A 20,655-nucleotide genomic window follows, 5' to 3' on the forward strand; every position below is an offset into this window, starting at 1 on the left:
AGAAAAGTCTCTGTAGCAATTCACAATGGCAATGTGCCATCAGGAGACAGAGGGAAAGCGTCAGGCTTTGCCCAAAGGCCCCCAGCAACCTGGCACAGGTAAATAGCACAAGGTTAATTTAATATCACGAGGTTAAATTAATATCACAAGGGTTATTATATCAGTGAATATTTCTAAGTTGACCCATATTTAGGGTTGCCAATTTTATATTTCAAAGATACTGGACTCTTGGCCAGTGCAGTGACTGAAGACAGGGCAGAACTCTTTGCTTCAGTGGTGGACTTTGGAGGAATCTCCCAAGTAAGGAGTGGAGTTAGAGAAGAATTGGATGGGTGAGGGGCGGAACCAAGTTAGAATCTGAGAGATCAGGACTGATGGAATGAGGAAGGTGATGAGCAAAATGTTGACAGGTTGTGAGTGAAAACTGACAGAATCTGAACTAGGCTGATTTTACAGATCCCATTACTGGTTGTCTGATGGGAAATGTTTTACTGGTCAGACCGATGAAATACGTAGTGACCAATTTTCAGTTCTGGTTTTACTTGAGCTTGTGGCCTTTAAATGTTAAACAGTTTAGGAGCCTTTTACCTTAAGGACAGACTGCTTCCAGATGAACCTGCCCAAGTCATCAGAGGCCCTGCTATCTGGTCTGTTGGGATACTGGAATAAACTTAAATATAGCTGGGAGAACCAGAGGCAGGGTCTTTTTGGTAGTGATTCCATATGCTTTCCCTTGGAATTTTCATCCAAAGGCTATACATCAGGCTTTCTCTTTGGGGATTTTAAAATGGTAGCTGACCTTTTCATTTTTGTCTTGTTTTTGGATTATAATCTTATTAGAGTAGGGTAGTATTTATTTGTTTTTAGATGGCTTTGTCTATTTTTTGTAGTTGTATCATGTGGTTAATATTATGTCTCATAGTTTTTTATCATGTTTCGTATTGTGAGCTGCACTGTGCCCATTTTTAGCAAGGAAAGTTGGATAAAAATAATTTAAATAATAACACATATAAATAATCAGAATATATTGTGCTGCTGAATGAATTGGAATTCTACATGCTTGCTAGTTTTTGCTTCCTAAGCGGCTCATAAGCAGCGTCATTCTTGAGCTGATCTTAACCATCCAATGGGGGAAAAGAAAGTTCTTTGGTTAGCCAGCTGTTACTTACCGGGACTGAACAGCTTGTCTTTTCTTTGACAAAGCATTTACACTTAACACTCTGGAGGCAAACTTCTATTGGAGCCCACGATTTGATTCTGTTATTCAGGCGCACAGGCCAGAAAATGAAAGCAGTGCTATTTAAGCAGTGTGCTTCTAAGTCAGAGATGATCTTTTTGATGTCTGTATTTTACAAATGGAAATTCTACATTTTCTAACACCGGTAGCATTCAAGAGGCTCCTGTTCTTTGAATTGGCTTTTGTGTCTGTTTTATTTGCAGCTCCCTGACTATTTTCCTCCTTCCTTCACTTCTGCTTCCATATTCTTGTCCAATCACAGGTTCATTTTTATTCCATTTGTCAACCTGCAAAGGGCCCGATCCTGTGAAGCAATTCTAAAAGGGCCAGCAAAACCTCCTGGAGCCTGAGGCAGTGCACCAAATGCCACCGTCCCCATTGCATGGGGTTGTGTTGTACCAAATGCCACCTTCTGACCTAGTGGCATGTCAACTACCCACTGTACCACTCCTCTTATCCTTGCTCCCTGGATTCAAAAAGAAAGAGGAGAATGGAGCAGAAGAGACATTTTTGCTCACTACTCTCCTCCACACTTCCTACCCTGCTCCATTCTTCTCTTCCTTTTCAAATCCAGGGAGTGAGAGGAGGAACAGAAGTAGGTGGGCAGAGGCACACAGTGGGTCCAAGCTCCCATGTCAGGCAACTGATTCAGGCAGACTCACAGACAGACTGGTTCTGAATTCTAATGGAGGTTAAGAGAGTTCAGTAATTTCTAGAATCAAATATATTTGTTTGGAATATATAACATTCACTCCATTTATTGACATTATTGTAGTATAAGGCAGGGGTTCCCAGACTGAGGCGTCATGATACCCCAGCCAACCTCTGCTGCCTTAAGGGGCAGGGAGGGGGGAAGGCAGCGATGCTATCACCAGGATCACACTGCTGCTGGGGACCAAGGAGAGGTTCAACTTATAGATAGCAGCGCTAGCCTCCCATAGGTTGCTGGGGTCCCACAGACACCTCCACAGGGCTCCCTAATCGCAATGTCTGAAAATAACAATCCCAACCCAGTTCCAGTTTGCAATTGAAAAACTGGAAGTGGGTTGCAATTATTACTTTTTGGCAGTGTGAGGTTTGGGGAGCTCTGTGAGGCATCCACAGGCTCCCTGAACCCCCTTCCCAAGAGGCCAGTGTTGCTATTGATAAGTTTAAAAAAAACAAAAAAACCTTGGTCCCCAGCACCAGCGCAATCCTGCTGATTGTGTTGCTGCCTTCCCCCCTCCTCCGCAAACACCTCGTTTCCAAACTTGCTGCAATATCAGGAACAGCTGGTATAAGGGAAAAGTTGAGGATTCTTGAAACAGTTCCCCAAGGTCCTGATGACAGCTTATAGATACTTTTATATTACTGCTTTACTTATGTGCACAATTTTGCATTAGGACCAACCATCGGCCCAATCCTACTTAGCAGTAGCACTGGTGCAATGCATGTTCCACTGGTTCTGGCTGCTGCAAATGTGCCATAATGCACTTTGTGGCAGTTCAGGGAGCTGGTGTGCTGGCAGGAAGGCAGAACCTTCCTACGCATGCTGATGGAGGCCCACCAGAGCACGTAAGCCTGGTTCAGGGGGTTAAATAGCACACAAGGAGAGGGAGGGGGTTGAACAAGGCAGGTGGAGGGTGGAATGGGAAGAAAATTGGTTGGGGGTGGGTGGATTGGACCCAGGGGGCAAGTTTGGTGGTTCATGCCAAACCCTCTTCCTGGGTGTGATCTGCCTGCACAGATCAACCTGGACTTGCTTGAGCTATGTAGCCAATACAGGTTGACACAGTGTTTCTCAAACTGTAGGTCAGGACCCACCGTGGGTCACGAGCCAATTTCAGGTGGGTCCCCATTCCCCATAAAAATGTCAATATTTTATTTTTAATATGTTAGTCTTGGTGCTACCATGGTATGTGACTGCATTTGGGGAAACATTACAGACTTGTACCTTTAACAAGCTACTATATATATATTATTTTAACAATGATAGTAAATGGGACTTACTCCAGGGTAAGTGTGAGAAGGATTGCAGCCTAGGATTGTTAAAAATTTTCCTGCTTGCTGATGTCACTTCCGGTCATGATATCACTTCCGGTTGGTCCTGACAGATTCTGGCAGACAAAAAGTGGGCCCCGGTGCTAAATGTGTGAGAATCACTGGGTTGACACATGCTGGGGCTTACATTGGGGGAAGGGGACAAATATCCCCCTTACTCAGAGGAGACCCCCCCAGCAGCCAAAAATCCCATGGGGTGCAATGGCTGTTTAAGATGTACTTAGCGAAATGCTAACCCAGTGGTTCTCAAACTGGTTGGTTGCAACCCACCAGTTCATGTAAAGCTTTCCCCTTCTCTTTAAAGGGCAGAGGAAGGGGGGAGGCAGTGACAGGATCCCCAGGATCAGGTCACTAAGGGGGTGTGTGTTTTTACTTACTGTGGGCTTGACCAAGCATCAGGAGGTACAGGGAGCCCCATGTAGGTCTCCACAAGTCTCCCTATAGCTTGGAATGTTCAAAAATAGTGAGCACAAACCACTTCAGGTTTGCGAACACAGCCAGGAGATGGTTTGCACTCGCTTTTCTTTTTAACATTCCAATCTCAGGGAGCCCTGCGGAGGGCTGTGTGGGGCTCCGCACACCTTCTGCTGCTTGCCCAAGCCCACAATAAGCTTTCCCAAGCCCACACCCCCTTCACCCCCCTTAGCGATACAATTCTGGGGATTACATTGCTGCTCTTCCCCTTCCCCTGCAAAGACTTACTTTGGGAGAAAATCTCCCCAAAAATTTGAGAACCAGTGTGCTAACCTCTTTCATCCCTCCAGCCTTCTGTTTTTTCCCTGTGTTTTTCACAGAGTCTCTGGATGACGCTTTTTTTTCCTTTAGTAAAAAAAAAGAATTGTAATTACATAGGATTTGTTGATTTAAATAAGAAATTAACCCACCAAAAAACCCACAACATTTTGTGCCACATATTGCCAGTATTTGAAAGTTGAAGATTCTTATGCTCAACTTCTTTGAATTTAGGATTTTACAGATTTTGCAGTTTTTTTATCAGTTCCAGATCAAACTGATGGAGGTTTACTGAAGATGGATTGTGTGGGAGTATCAAGATAGAGGGAAAAGGAGGAGAGTGTTGTAGTAAGAAGGGACACTGCATCCTTCAAGCCCGAACTGCCTCCACTATAGGCCCTGGGCTATCATGGCTTAGCACAAATCATTTTTCTTTCAGAACCCATATTGCATCTACTAAAATATCTGACAAATGTTGTATTAATTAATAAGCATTTGACACTTGGTGATCGTTCAACAAAATTATGTTGCTGCCCAAAATATCTGGGCTTATATCATACTGATACTATTTCTTTATCAGTAAATAACTAGATTTGTATATTTTCTCTTCTACATTCCTCATCCCCCAAGCCCAAGTATGAGCTATAACCTGTTGTGAAGCATTTTGGTGCTCTTAGGAAGCCATACATTCATATCCAGTTTGTGCACACTTCTCAATTGTCCAACTAAAGTCTTGTCTTTCCATTTATATCCACATTTCATCGCCAGCAACAAGGTTCATAGTTGAAGGCTGTGTATTTGTCTGCTAGTTGGTGATTTCTGATTGGTCTCAAGTCTAGACAGGATGTTTCACCCAACCAAATCCAACAGCGTGTCTGTAATCAGAGACTTTGTCCCCAGTTTATCATTGTCAATTACAATCAGTACACTAATGTTTTTGCTGATATTCTGAGCTTCTTGTTTTCTGTGACGTGATTTTTATTGTTTGCTTTTGTCAAACAGTGATATATTCCAGGGAGTAATGCTCGGTCCTGGATTGTATTCTCACTTTGGTACAGTTTTATTCTGCCTGCACAATAAAAAGTGTCAGATGCTGGGCTCAAGACTCAAACCAAGAGCTGCTTGGCTGAAGTTCAGCAACAGCTACTGTGGATGGTTGTAAGGTAGTTGTCAGACCTTGGTCTGGTTTGGAGACAGGCTGCAGCTGCACAGGTCTGATTGTAGAGAAGACAGATGAGGGTCAAAGAGGCCAGAGGCAACAGATAGAGTCAACATAGGCTGGGTGGAGTACTGGAGCAGGTAGATCGAATTTAAGGGCCAGAGGCAGACGGTTGTGATCATGAATAGTCAGGTGATCTAGTAGATACAAAGTGAGGAGAGGCAGGTCTGTTGCTCAGACTGAGGAACTAAAACTGGAACAATGTTTCTATAGGGTCAGCTCTATGTTCCTCAGGTCACCTGGGCTGAGGAGATGCAGTACAGATTCAGGTAATTATGTGGGTGGTACTGCACTGTGGCAGAGAGCTGATGGATAGTTTCTTTTGCCTGGGAGCCAGTGGCACAGCTAAGATGGGGCAGGGGAGGGTATGTTGTCTTGGGTACAGCACATTGAGGAGGTGTTTTATCCAGTTTTTGCTGAAAACTGGAAGTGCCTTTCTGAGACCTCTAAGAGTTCACATGGAGAGGTGTTAAAAAAATTTGGGGGGCGGGGTGATGCTACGGAGGTACAGGGTTTGGTGGGTGTTAAAAATTTTTGTGTCCCCAGGTGTCAGATGCCTTAGCCATGCTACTGCTGGGAGCTGCTGTGGTGGTCTAGGGCAGTGGTTCCCAAACTTTTTCGACTGGCAGCTCCCTTGACCTACTTGGTCATTGGCTGCATCTCCCCACTAGGGCTACAATATTATACATTGAATAGGGCAGTGGATTTTTTACAAGGATTCTGCAGCTCTCCTGGCTGGTTTCCATGGCTCCCCAGGGAGCCATGGCTCACAGTTTGGGAACCACTGGCCTAGGGAGTAAGGTGTCTGAACCCTGATGAATTTGCAGTTCAAGATTCACAGCACCTAGAGCACAATCCTAACTAACTTTTTCAGCACTGATATACCTGTGCCACTGTGGCATGCACTGCATCCTACAGTGGGGAGTCAGTCAAGGGGGCCTCTTCAAGGTAAGGGCATGATTGTCACCTTAACTTGGGGCTGCATTGTGGCTAGGTCAGGGCTGGAAAGTTGGTTAGGACTGCACCCCTACTGTAGCTGCTAGCTTAGCGAGATTCAGGTAATACAGAGAGCCCAAAGAAGTCCTCTGGTTCTGTAAACCTGATAGTTCAGGCCTGACCCTTCAGCCTGAGCTCTCAAACTGGCCTTCAGCTATGAAAAAAGGGAGTGGTGGCTCTCAGCCCAATCCAATGTGTATTTATTTGGAAGGAAGTCCCATTATGATCAATATGCCTAGGATTGCAGCCTGTGCTGAAAAAGGTGCTACTGTGAAATTTGATGAGAGAGGAGAATGCCAACAAGAAGTATGTCTAAAAATGGGTCCTTCTTGGACCCACTTCACACAATAAATGGTTAGGTTGTCCAAGTCTATGTGCGTTTCATATTCCCTTGACACATCCACATTTTTATAGGAAACAAGATCTTTTCTAAAGTATGAATACAGGTGCTTCCCCTGGGGCTAAACATTTCTATGGAGACAATTGCTTGGGACTTGTTGTGCCATACACTTTACTGCCGACATAACAAAACAGAACTAAGCAGCAGTGGGTTTCCTCTCCTGTAACAGGAGCAGCTTTTAATTGGGTTCTGGCTGTTTTCAGGTCCTGGCTATAAAGCAGAGCCAGTGGAGTCCTAGTACCTGAACACAGAATAGGGTTATCATTCAGTAAGGTTACTGAAAACTGACACAATCTGCTGCTTGAAAAGGTGTGGGGGGGCTAGGGGCAAATGACTTAGGTTCTGCACCAAAGGAAATTCAGATTCCAAATGTTGCGGTCATTGAAAGAACGTTGCATACAGACATGTAATTTGTATCTATGTGTTACAGTTAGATTTATTTGGTTGCAGGTCTGGTCTGAGGGGATGTGATGCTGCCCTCTTGCTGAAGCCAAGCAGCTCTGGGTCTGGTCAGTGCTTGGATAGGAAACCACCTCCCAGGTGTACTGGCTATTAGCATTTGCATTAATGGGTAACGAACAAACTATAACTGGGCAACGAACCCCATGTTCTAAGGGCCCAACCCTATCCAATTTTCCAGGGCTACACACAACCCCTGTGTATGTCACCTTGAGTTCTGTGATGGAAGAAAGATGGAGTAGAAACTAAATATGTTATGCTATTCTGATTGCAAATGCTGCATTACTCCATTATTTGGTTTATTATAGAATTTGATTTAACCAGGGATGTGCTGGAGTCACAGCACCGAGTGCCAAGTTGAGTCTCAAGTCTCCATCCCCCTTGATTCAAATCGCCCATAAGTCATAATGGGGGCTGTTGTGTCTTGACCAGAGCTGTTTTTTGAGTCAGTTTGACTCAAGTGTGAGTCTTTTCGAGAGACAAGTTGAGTTGCGGAAGTGGCAAAGAAAAGCAACCAAGCACACACACAAAACAGAGTTGTAAGTACATGCAAAAACTAGACTTGATTTGAGTCTATTCAAGTCTTTTCACTTTTCGGGTAAAACCCCCGAGTCATGACTCATTGCCCAAGTTTTTGACAGTGTGATTCGAGTTCATACAAGTCACAAAAATGTGTTTTCATGACTCGAGTTTGAGTCATCCGAATTGCAGCCCATCCCTAGTTTTAACATGTGAAAGTTGCATGCCATCCACAAGAAAATGTACTACAAGAAATTTATAAAATATTCAAAGGACACTGGGTTAAGAATAGGCTACCTTAAATATGCTTTTTTCAGCCTTTTTCACCTCAGGGCACACTGACAAGATGCTAAAATTGTCAAGGCACACCATCAGCTTTTTGATAATTGACACGGCACACCATGCTGCTGGTGGGGAGGAGATAACATCCCCCAATGGCCCTAATAATAAATGATCATCCCCCCAAATTCCCATGGCACACCTGCAGACCATTCGCATTGAAAATAGCTGCTTTAAATGATAGAAATCCCAAGGAAGCCTTTTCATAATAGAGAACTTACAGATATTATGATGGCAGCAATATGGGTCTGTTTAGGATCAGGGCCTTCAAAGAAATATACTTTTGGATTCTTTAGATCGGTTTCTGAAATGACACACTTGAGTCACATTTTTCAGCTTTACCCCACAGCCATAAGTTTCAGAAACACAGAGAGTTATCCTTTTTAATGCTCTGTGGGAACAAGCACAATTCATGTCAATGGGGCTTTCACCAGTCAAATAGTATCCTGAAGGCTAACCTGTTATGTTTTATAAGAAACAGTGCTCCAAAACTTGTCTAATAACAAACACAATCATGGGATTTAAAGTGGAAAATGAAGAAATATTGAGGCTCCCAACTGAAACCGAAAAGCTAACTAAACTATATATAAAATAGTATTTTGTAATGTTTGTGAGCCAGTGTAGTCTGATACTGTGATTTGTAAAATGTGGTTAACCCAGGGATTCTCAGTGTAATCCTTAGGTGGTCCCCTAGACCATGAAGAAAATAAAAAGGAAAAATGCTGAGCACATTTCCAAAACAAATTGTGACAAACACCACACCATTAACTTTGAACTTCTCCCGCAAGCTGATGTAGCTGAATGGAGTAAAGGGGAGATGTTGTACAGCAGGTAGACCCTTCAGTATTAAATAGTGATGCATTTAGATAGCACAAAATTCAGTGATATAGAACATGCACAAACCTAGCGATGCTAACCCACTATTAAAAAAACTGTCCCTTTCCCTTCTCACCTTTTGTTTAGTCCAATTGCGCCGGGATGGGGGGAGAAGGAAGTGAGGTTTTCTTCATAGACCTTTCAGATGGCATTCCACACCATACCTGCAATGTAAGAAAATGCAACAGTCTGTGAAGAAAGGGCAAACCAGAATAGGGGTCTGTGTACAGTAGTGTTTATATAACTCTGGTCCCCTAAACCAGGGCTCTCCAAACCCTGGTCTGTGGGCTGGATCCAGAGTTTGGAAAAAGCCCTCCTCCTCCAGATGGCATTACAAGAATCCTACCACATCCCCAGACTCTACCGTTTGTAAAGAATCAGTAACAGGAGGACAAACAGACACAAAGGGTACATCAAATGGCTCTCCCAGTGTGGATTCCAAGTCATGGCAGCCATGTGTGATTTTATTTTTTTAAAATAGCTAGCAAATTGGTCACAGTGGGCCACCAAGGCATCTTCCAACCTTTCTGCAGGTCCAGATGTAAAAGATCCTGTACTACACGAAAAGCTCTGCTGACTGGCGTTCTGCTGATGCAGTGTCAGAGAAGTACAATTTCTCTGCTGCCATTATCATCATCACAGAGTAGGCCTTAAATTGGTTCTAGGCCAGTATTTCTCAAGGTTTGTCCTTCACATGGTCCACCTATTTGAAGTACCAGTGATAACATCATTGCCAGTTACTTCTGGGTTGGGAGGCCAGATGCAATACGACAAACCCCAGTAAGAGGCTCAGGGTGGATGGGATGGCTTTTTTAAGCACCTAAAATCATGCTTTGGAGCTCTGCCTGCCGAGCCGAGCCTCCTATCATTTTTTGTTGTGTTGTGTTGTGTTCCTGGTCTCACTGCTGGGCGGCAGGTGTCCAGGGGTCCCACGAGTACCACCAGATACCATCTCAAGTACCACTGGTGGTACCCGTACACAGGGACTCTGAGAGAAATTTTATCAGGGAGTACAAAGTTTCTTTTGGGCCCCTTCCTAAAGAGGGAGGGGGTGAAACAGAGTGGGGGAGGTGTCAATGGGGGTGGGCAGAATGGGAGCAAAACAGGCAGAGGGAAAGTGGCAACAGACAGAATAGCCTTTGGAGCCCAGGTCTATCAATCTTCCCAGACTTCCCAATTCTTCAAGTCTACCTGCCTGCCCATTGTTGGCAGCTAGACACAGTAATACGGAAAACCAAACACACTCCTAAGTCTCTCTAAAATCTTTCAAATATAGAAAATAATTGCAGAAAATTAGCATCATCGTATTTAGGCTCACACTAGAATGGAAAGTATCCTGTGTATACCAAAACTGAGTTCTGCAGCAGCTGTAGTCCCACAGCTGTGTCCCTGAGCTTTTATACACTCCTTCATGGGAAGCAAATCCACAAGCCAAAGAGTGACTGTAGCAGGTCAGTTTCCTCCCAGATGTGACATTGTTAAGGAATGTATGCATTCCTGGGCCTGGTGTGTATGGCTTGGGTAGTAGTTGCCGCCATGCACCCACAGTAATGCCCCCAGCATCCCGTGTGGGCAGAGAGCCTGGGTGAGATTGGAAAATGGAAGATCCCAGGAAATTTCTGGGCCTCCTCTTTTGGCTCCTGGGCCCCCTTTCTGACCCTGGGCCCGGGTACAAAATTACCCCCTTTACCCCCCTCTCCTAGGCCCTGCCCGTACCACTGGTTGAGAAACACTGTCTAGGCCATGTTTGGTTGTATTTGTTGGGTTCTCGTTCCACTACTGTGCATGACACCTGCCTCACCTGTTCATTTCCAGCAACTCCCCTGAGAACTAAGGTGCCAACTTGGCTCTACAACTGGGAACAACATGCTCAGGTGCATTTATGTCAATAGCCCTGGCCATCTGGTAAAGCACTTAGCAAATATACCCCAATCCTAAATCCATTGCTTTAAAACAATTCCTATTGATTTCCGCAAAACTTATTCCCAAATAATGCCTTCTGAGTCAGAATGCCAAAATCTGTGTTAAATGATGAGTGATAAATTATAGTTTTAAAGTATTGCTGTTCAGTGCAAACAAGATTATTTCATTTGTATTTGCAGTAAGGTGTGTCTGCTTCTTGAACAGTTAGGCTGCCTCTCTGCTGTTTTGGACAGCCATATTAGGCATATATGAAGAATCTTTACTCAAGTCAATACCATGCTTGTATACCCTAACTGCAGGCTGACAAACTGAAACAGAGTGTGATGTTTGCATGCCCACATCACATGCAGGCATGTGCCCACAAACCAAAGCACAGCTGGCAGTTCTAATTTTAGTCCTACCCAGCCTTGAGAAGTATCCCCTTTTGTTTTTTTTAAAAAAGTGACTTCCCCCTCCCCCCTAAACAATTTGTTTTATAATATAGCAGCTGACAACAGTGCTACTGGAGTATTACATGCAATTTAAATAAAAACAAAAGAAGACACTGCCGTGTTGCTTTAAAAAAAATGTATAAATCACTGTCAGCAAAGCTGAAGATAGATCTATGAACAAAGTGTAAAGGAAGTTTGTACAGATTATGTACAGACAGTAGCTTTTCAGGGACTTGGAAAGTGATATTGGAAACCCCCCTTGTCCTTAGTACACATCATTTTTTTTGCACTTGCTGTGGTTTCTGGTCAAATCTGTTTTCAGGTTTTGTAGCAAGAATATTTATGAGTATGACTTCATCATCGCCTAGTGATGGTTACATTCTGCAATTCAGGATCTCGCCAAGATCTTGGGAATCGCAGAAATATCTTTGTAGATACTTGTGGTTCCAAGCAATGTTGTTTTCTGGAGCAGAGGGTGTAATTTGCTCAAGGCCAGGAATGTTGAGGATCTTTTCCTTCTCCTTCTCTTTTTATTTGCCTATCTTCTGAAGCTCAAACATTCAGAAATGTTTGAAGATTTTTTTCTTGTTCATTAAAAAATGGTATGAAAAGATGGGTGCATATTTGCAAAATCAGTTTCTGGTGCAGTCAATTTGCTCTAGTCTACTGTTTCTCAAACTGTGGGTCGGGACCCATTAGGTGGGTCAAGAGCCAATTTCAGGTGGGTCCCCATTCATTTCAGTCTTTTATTTTTAATATACTAGTCTTGATGCCAACATGGTATGTGACTGCAGCTGCAATCCTATGCACACTTTCCTGGGAGTAAGCGCCATTTATAATGGGACTTACTTCTGAGTAGACAGACATAGGATTGCAAAGTTCAGTACTTTGGTTACAGTGTATATGCTTTTAATAATAGTCAGTGAGGCTTACTCTTGGGTAAGTGCGGATAGAACTGCAGCCTTGAATTGTTAAAAAATTTTCCTGCTCGATGATCCGGCCATGATGTCACTTCCAGGATAATGGCATCACTTCCAGCAGGTCCCAACAGATTATCATTCTAAAAAGTGGGTCCTGGGCTAAAAAGTTTGAGAACCACTGCTCTAGTCAGTTCCAACACTGCAAGGTTTGGCTTATGCAGACATAAGAGAAACAGCTGCAGCAGTGGGCTTTTCCTATCAGAAAGAGCTCTAGATGCTGTTCCACACATATTTCACACACCATGCAATCTGAAGCGGTGGGTGCTATGCAAAACAGTATCAGGAGTTGGAGGGCAGGTTTTGCATTTATAAAAGTTTCCGAAATGCAGTGCTTTCCTTTTCCCCACCGGAGCACATGGCAACCCACATAGGCCAGCAGCCTTGTCATGGACATAGCTCCAACTTGGGCTCTGTGTCTTGGATACACTGAAACAGTGTATCCCCATCTCTGGGGCCCTTTACACTGTTAAATGGAGTTTCAGGGAGCCCTGCCAGTGCATTTGTGGCATGATGGGGGATAGGACTGGGCTGTTCCTTCTGAGTAACTGTGCATTGGATTAGGCAGCATTGTGCATGAGCATGTTCTAGTGTAAATAATCTAGATGGTGGCATTCTCAATTATCCAGTCAATTGTTTCTCAACCAGTGGTACTTGTACCACCCATGATACTTGAGGTGGTGGCTGGCGGCACTCACAGGACCTCCAGACCTCTGCAATTTGGCAGTGAGATCAGCAATCCAATGCAACAATCCGCAGTAGGAGGCTTGGTTCAATGGGCAGAGTTCCAGCATGTGCACTTTGCAAGCTCAAAAAAAGCTCTCATGTCTGCTCTGAGCCTCGCAACTGTGTTTGTTGCATCATGTCTGCCAGAAGTAACTGGTGATTATATCATTGCCACTTCCAGTGCTGGTACTTCCAATAGGTGGACCATGTGAAGTGGTACAGCAGGGGACAGAGGTTGAGAAATGCTGATCCAGACCATATCTCTGTCTGAGATCCATGCAGGGTAGGTCCGTCCATAAGGTCACCTTAACAGTGACTTCAGGCAGCCAACTGGTGAGTAGTGTGTGTACTTGTCTCTTTCCACCCAATCAGTGGGACACACACACACACACAGGCTTGTTTCCACCTACTGTCTGTGCTTCCACTGCTCTTTCCACTCCCGGGAATGGAAAATGGAGAGGGAGACAGACAGGAAGAGGAAATGTGGAGGGGAGAAGAGTGGGAGAAGCAGAGGTTGGTCCATCATTGGCTAAGGGGGGGGGCATCATTTGGTACCCTGCCTCAGGAGGAGGTCTTGGGCCAGCCCTGGATCATATCACTGAGAGCTTGTGCTGTATATCAACCCCGCAGCAGAAGGGAGCGTTTTAAAATGTGCTGGTGAAATCTGCCAGAAGAGATCTATTTTCGTTTCTTGCTCTCCCCCTTCCAAGTCTGACGCCAGCCTGTTCTGATGCGATTGCGTGAACCAGCTTTTCCTTTCCTAAAGGATGCTCTCCCTGGGGACAGGGAGATTGTGACCCCAAGGCTGCCATTCTATCCACGCTTACTTGGGAGTAAGCCCCATTGCCTATAATGGGACTTACTTCTGAGTAGATATGAATGGGCTTGGGCTCTAAGGCTGCAGTCCTATCCACACTTGCCTGTGAGTAAGCCCACTGACTATAAAGGGACTTATTTCTAAATAATGCACTTGGGCTTGGGCTGCAATTTTATCCACACCTTCCTGGGAGTAAGCCCCATTGACTATCATGGGACTTGCTTCTGAGTAGACATGCATAGATTGGGCTCCAAGGCTGCAATCCTACTCACACTTGCCTGGGAGTAATCCCCATTGTCTATAATGGGACTTACTTCTGAGTAGACACGCATAGGCTGCAATCCTACCCACACTTGCCTCGGAGTGTAAGCCCCATTGCCTATCATGGGACTTCCTTCTGAGTAGACACGCCTAGGCTTGGGCTTTAACGTGGTGATCTCCTCCTTGTGGGCGCCCCCTGGACTGGCAGGGCGCAAGCGCTCGTGTGAAAGGAGCACAAAACCTGGTCGCGGTCTGCCTCGGCGCCTTGGAGAGAGAAGAGGGGGAGAAGAAAGCAAGTCTCTTGCCAGAGACAGGCAGGGTTTTTCCTTCCCCTCTCGCCTAGTGGCGAAGCGTCCATCGCCGCTGCTGTACCCCCGGGGAACTTTGGAAAGAGTCTGCCAAGAGGGGGGTCCAGGCGACTGCGAGATGCCATCGCCAACTTGCCCCCGCGCTGCTGCTGTAAAAGGGCTCCGCTCTGCGCGCTAGCCAGCAGAGGGAAGCCAGGCTGTGCTTGCAGCAGCCAGCCAGGGGCTGGAGGAGCGCGGAGGAAAGACTGCAGCTTGCTGGACTGCGTCTGCTTCTCCGGGGAGAGAGAGCCTGGCGGTGTAGTTCCACCCACCGGCTGGAAGGAGGGGGTTTGAATTAAAGACAAGACAAGCCTCCACACCATGCCACTCCGTAAGGGAGGCAGCAACAACTAAGGGCTGTTGCAAGCCAGGCGCCCCCCTTTTTTCCTTTTTTATTTTTTTATTTTCATTTTTTTTTAAATTTTTATTTTTATTTTTTTGGGGTGAGGGGTGGAGGGATTCTGAGAAATAGACAGAGGCAGAGAAAGGAAGCTGGTCTGCAGAGATCTGGAGTTACCCTTGTCTTCCTGATTCCTCCAACAGGACTCCCCACCCCCCTCCACCCCCTTTACAGACACTGGCAATTGACATTACTAAAGTCAAGGGGGGAGAGGAGAAGAAAAAAAAAAAGGCTTGGAGGAGAGGGTTGAGAAGAGCCTAGCAAGATCCCTCTTTCTTTTTTCTCCTCCTGTGTTTTGATTTTTCTTTTTTTTTAATTTAATTTAATTTTTTTTTTTTGGCTTCTTGCTGGGTTTGGAACTGGTGAGCGGTAAGAAGGCAAAGAAGTCTTGGGAAGAGGGGAAAAAAGCCTCATCAGTACTGTCAGGAATAGTGGTGTGAAAGGAAGAAAGGCCTGGGGCACGCCACCCTGTCACCGAGTTCCCTGCATCAGAGCTAAAGATTCCAGCTACATGGGCAAACGCTTGGACCAGCAGCCAATGTACCCCCAGTACACTTACTACTACCCTCATTATCTCCAAACCAAGGTATGTGGCTGTGCACGGCAAGGAAGGACTTCCTGGGGTTGTCCAGCAGTGTCAATAGGAGACTAGGAGGCACTTGGTGGAGGATGGAGAGTTGATTGGTGTCAATTACAGCCTTGCTGTATTCAGTCTTATGAAGGAGTCCAATTAAGAACCAAGCAGGCAACCAGAAAGATGGGGGGGGGGGGAGAGATGGGCAAGGTCAGAATTAATGTATCAGGCAGTGTTGTGTGGTGTGTTTTGAAGAAAAGGACAAAAGAGAGATGGCTTGATTTAGTCCAGTTTTTTCCCCCCCGATTGCTTGTGGAAGGGGGGGGGTTTCAGCATGTGTGACTTTGATTCAAATGAAACAGTCGTAGCGTGCTCATTATAATGATCAGGGTGGCGATCTGCCTGGACAGTGTCAGCCTTCTGGCTGGTAGCTTAGGGGAGTTTGGAGGTGAACTGTGCCGTGTGTACTGTATTTGGAACTGGGGGGAGTCTTTAGCCATTAGGGGTGGCATTGTGGACGCTCCCAAGTTCAGTCTGATCCATCTGTGAATGCCACCAGGGTCAGGAGAGGGTAAAGAGAGAGCCGGATAAAAATCCATGGGAGTTTTATTTTTGCACGTTGCACTTTCTAGTGTTTCATTAAATATTGATCGTGGGATGATCATCCACATTTACCTTGACAAGATCTGGAAATAGGTGTTCACTACGAGGGGAGAAAATACGCCCTTCACAATTGCTTTCTCTTTTTATCATATTTGTGTGTGTGAGAGAGAGAGAGAGAGAGAGAGAGAGAGAGAGAGACTATTGACAAGTCTGGCCTTCATCTACTAATAAGGCTGAAGTGTAATGCACCACAAATGAATTAAATTTTCCTTTGAAAATATTTTCTAATGCTGCTCTGTTTCTGTCTTCTCAGCAGAACACAACCTACCTTATGGGTGAACTTTGTAAAATAAAGCTTTGTTTTCCTACCACTCCCACTCCTGTCTTTGACAGGGTACTTAAAAAAAAATTCCACTCTAAAAGTTTGATCTGAGAAATGTGGTTTAACAGCATGTGAACGTTCTTCAGGGGAAAATGAACTTGGAAGTCCAAGTTGAAACACATGGGGGTGTCATGCTTTTTTTGGCAACTGAATGATTGGTACTTTTGGTTACGGGTGTGGCGAGATTGCCCCAGTTCTGTGCAGCCAAGTTTACTTTTGTGGCTTCTGAAATTACTTTTCAGTTTGGGTTTATTGTCTGATTTCACATCACATAAAGTAACTAGATGCATAAAACAATAATGCAAGTCGTGTATGCTTGAGAAGACATCAAGTGTGCGATGTTACCATTTTCATTTGTAACCCACGTACCACTGATTTGTTTGGTAGGTGGCAGTGTGGAAGGTTTCTTTGTGCTAGATCAGACTTTTTAGGATAAAAAACCCCAGTTGTTTTTACCCTTTTTTTTTTTTTTTGCTCAAGGTCGATTCAAATTGCATTTTACCTCTGTGGCCATTTAGTAGATATTGCTGCTGCTGCTTCAGCAGCAGTCTGGAGATAGGTTGACTTGCTAGATCGCCCAGAGCTTTAACTGTTTGGGGGAATGAGGATGGGGCACATGGCATTCTTCAAAACCTGGCATGCAGTGAAGCAATTTATGGGAACTTTTTTTGGAAGGGGGGGGGGGAGATGCAAAAGAACAATAGCCTCAAGTACTTGATGAGACTCACTGGACATTCCATGCCTTTTGCTCACGTAGCCTAAATGATGCAAGTCTCCCTGTTTTGGAACTCATTTCCACTTTGCAAAATACTCCATTATCAACACCCAACCTTGTGCATAAGTCGAAACTGACAACTGCCTCTTGGGATCATTTTTTTAGGTGTCTTTGTTTCTTAATAGCAATAATGGCTGCCTTGTTAAAAATACTATTTTTTTTTAAGCCTGCCTTCTAAATGTATGATAACAATAGTGACACTGCCTTTGAAAAGATGAATAACATCACAAATTAAGGCTGCAATCTTATACACACTTTCTTGAGAGTAAACCTCACTGAACACAGTAGGACTGACTTCCAAGCAAACAGGTATAGGAATACCTTGCAATATTACTTAATATTACTTTTTAGATGACTTACTACTTTTTTCTCCCAGCATGAAGAAAAATTAAACAGATACATTCATTTATACATATCTGAACTGTTGTAAACTGTTTAAGACTTTAGTGCAGAAATCTATATACAGAGAATTAAGTTCCCATTCTTTTGTGTATATTGATGGATACACACACAGAAAGGAGACAATGCCCTGTAGAAACCATATGTAATAAAATTGACACACGTGTATATATATATTTGTGCACTGAATTCCTAAGGAGTTAAAAGCAGTGCAGACAGGCAGCATCTGGATTTTGTTACCTCAAAGCTATCCATCAGCTTCTGGGACTTTTTTTAAAAAAAGCAGTTAGAGCTATCATTTCTGCCAAGCTAATATTTTGAAACCCAATGACTGTGTGGTGTGAAGCTGATGACTTATCATTCCAATCACAACAATATATGATAATACATTACTTAATGATTTCAACTACATTGGAAAGATTGCTATTAATTCCAGGGAGCTCAACGAAATGATACAATCAGAAGGTGTACCAATATGAAACTCCCATTTGGAAATCAATATATAGGTTAGTGGCGGTACTGTTATTAGAAATCACACAGAGTTATTACAGGTATTTCTGTGCAACCCATGAATACAGAATAGAGTTTGGCTTTTCCATTTTATCTTTAATGTTCTCCTCTGGATGCTTGTTTGTTCTGCACACTTAAATGCATCTCAGGTCCGTTGTCCTGAAAGTATGCTTATATGGTGTCCTGATGGCATTTTGACTTGCAGGGTTTAAGACACAGCATTGTTTGGCTCTTTCTATATATTCAACTCATTGCTATATGGAATATAGAATGCAAAATGCACACAGTTCCGTTTGAATACTTAGAATATAATTTGTTTTGTTTTAGAAATTTAAATTATAAATGTTTGGGCACATCTGAATCACATCATAATGATCACGTTCGTTTTGTTTTTTTAAAATCTTTGTTTTCCATGAATTAATGGCAAGTGACGGGATATGGCATGCAGTTTCTCTTTTCTGATGTGGGACTGTCTGACTATATTATTTTAGACTGAATTGTATTAACCTTGTGGCCAAGTCTTTGGAAGAGGACCTAGTTATCCACAAGGCATGTTATGAATCTGATTCCGGCCAAATGTATTTTGTTGCCATTGTAGAATATATGACCTCAAACTGCAAAACCATATTTTAAAAGGATATACACTAGTTGCAGGATGATTTACTGCAGGCTTTAAACTCATGCGCATGCCCTCTCTCTCAGCCTCTGTGTGTATTATATGTAATATATGATAAAAATTTCTATGGTTTGTATGGTGTTAACATAGTTAAACAATTCCTTTGTTTTATTAATTATGTTTGGGTATATTCAACTGTGCCATTAATCTTTGCTAAAAATGGGGAGAGAGAACCCTTTTGTTTGGTGGCTGATGGACAAGACCAAGAGACTGGCAATTTATATACTGAAAATGATTCTGTCCAATGAATGTGTTGTGATCTGGTTCTTGGAGCTGAATCTGTTCTTTCCTTTTTTCCGCTTGGGAGTAACTGATATCAACAATTTGCCTAATTGATGCTTGTTTTCAATTCATAACTGTCTACAAGAAAATATTTAGATTCTTCTATTCTAAATAAAATCTGAAGTATAGCATTGTTCGAGAAGAAAACCACTTTAATATAGTTAGGTTCACTTGTATGTTACAATCAGTTCTGTTGCATTCTCATCTATTGTTTGCTTATTGACATACCTGGAATGTATCTCAGTCACATGATATTTATTTAGCTTTCTGATTGGTTTCTGAGGATGCATAAAATATAACTAGTGAATCAAATGTTTAGGTTACAGTTATATTTATACCTGTGAATCAAGAGTAACAAGAAGAGACAATATTTCTTCAGTGTGTGTGTCTGAATATAAGAAATTGTGTAACTGTGAAATGACATTTTTTGGATAATAATACAAAATGTTAGCAAAGTAGATATGTGAGCAAAAGAGTTGGAGATCATCTTGTATATCAGTGTTGGCAAATTGTTTTTCTAAACCCTTAGCTCATTCTTAACCCAGGATCAATGTGAAGTTTATTACAAAAGAACCAGAAATGGATGTTTATGATTAGATATTTGAAAGGTCATTTTTGCAGTTTTGTGCTTGAAGAAAAATGTGCAGTTGTTTAACTTTTTTTTTTTTTAAAGTTTGCAGGTTTTTAAAAAAGAAATTGACGAACTCTTCATTATGTGGAGAGTATATTCATTGTGTGCTCAAGCCGCATACCTGTTAAAATATCTGCATTGGTTAAAAATAAAATAAATAAAAATGAACCATCATAAACTTGTCTCTCCCCTTCCACCCTGCTTTTTCTCCTCTATAAATCAAGTGCCCATTTCCCAGTTTTCGGCTTGCCAGGATGCCCTGAAATGGCTTATCTGCCTGGTAGTGTTCAGATTGTGTTTTGTAACTGTTGTGAAGTTGGGGGGGGGGGGGTTCAGGTGTAAAGGGCATTTCATCAACCACACACTGGTTTCAGGCTACATTTCAAGCCATCTGTGGCTTGGATCTCTGCCAGGGCTCAGAAGTCTTGCTGGAGCATCTAGTGCTGAAGCAGAGGCAAATATGTGCAAATATCGAGAAATGCATTTCTAGGAATGAAGTTGGTATGTACTTAAGTCTTAGTTTGGATGGATACATTGTAGTGTTTTCCCCAGCCGGTATCTCTTGTCGCTGCCAGAGAAAGGGAGCATTGTATTAAAATACATGGATAACAATGGATTGACCTTTGCTTGTAGTCAAGTATTTTGAATTAATATCTCCCCTTGGCCTAATGCCAGTTGTTTTGATATGGAATATTGAAAGCCTGAAATTGTTTCCCTTAGAAACTAAGAAGCACAAAGTTGTTTCTCACTCATGGATATAATAATTTTTTTGCATACTCACTGGTTAAAAATACTTCTGCTGCTGTCAAGGGCATGACCGCTTTTAAATAATTTTGAATCTTATCAGTGATTCTTCTCTCAGATTGCTTTTTCAGTGCAGTTCAGTTCAGGTGGAGATGAAAACTGTGGCTTTTAAAACCACTTTGTGCTTCTCCTGCTGTTTGGTCACTGTGTCTTTCTAACCGCACTATCTGACGGAAGAGGAGATACATGTGCGCATGTTTGCCAGATCAGGCCTGGAGATGTTAAAGATTTTGCGCCAGTGAACATCCAGTATTAATATTTATAATGTGCAGTTGTATTTTATGCAAGCACATGCTTAGAAGTTACCAGCACTGGTTTTA

General features: G+C 43.2%; 1 protein-coding gene across 4 annotated transcripts in view; it reads left to right on the forward strand.

The window, feature by feature from the left end:
- Positions 1-20,655, forward strand: part of RBMS3 (RNA binding motif single stranded interacting protein 3) — an 851,530-nt gene that overhangs the window by 295,687 nt on the left and 535,188 nt on the right. The window contains exon 1 of one of the 4 annotated variants that reach the window (XM_066631438.1): positions 15,124-15,285. The exons of the other annotated variants lie outside the window; for them this stretch is intronic. Within the exon in view, the coding sequence (XP_066487535.1) occupies positions 15,211-15,285 (75 nt within the window). The 5' untranslated portion in view covers positions 15,124-15,210. Of the gene's footprint in view, positions 1-15,123; positions 15,286-20,655 lie in introns of those variants that run through there. 4 annotated transcript variants of the gene reach the window in all.

This window comes from Tiliqua scincoides, chromosome 5 (genome assembly GCF_035046505.1).
Source record: "Tiliqua scincoides isolate rTilSci1 chromosome 5, rTilSci1.hap2, whole genome shotgun sequence".
In the NCBI taxonomy this organism is placed as follows: domain Eukaryota; kingdom Metazoa; phylum Chordata; class Lepidosauria; order Squamata; family Scincidae; genus Tiliqua; species Tiliqua scincoides.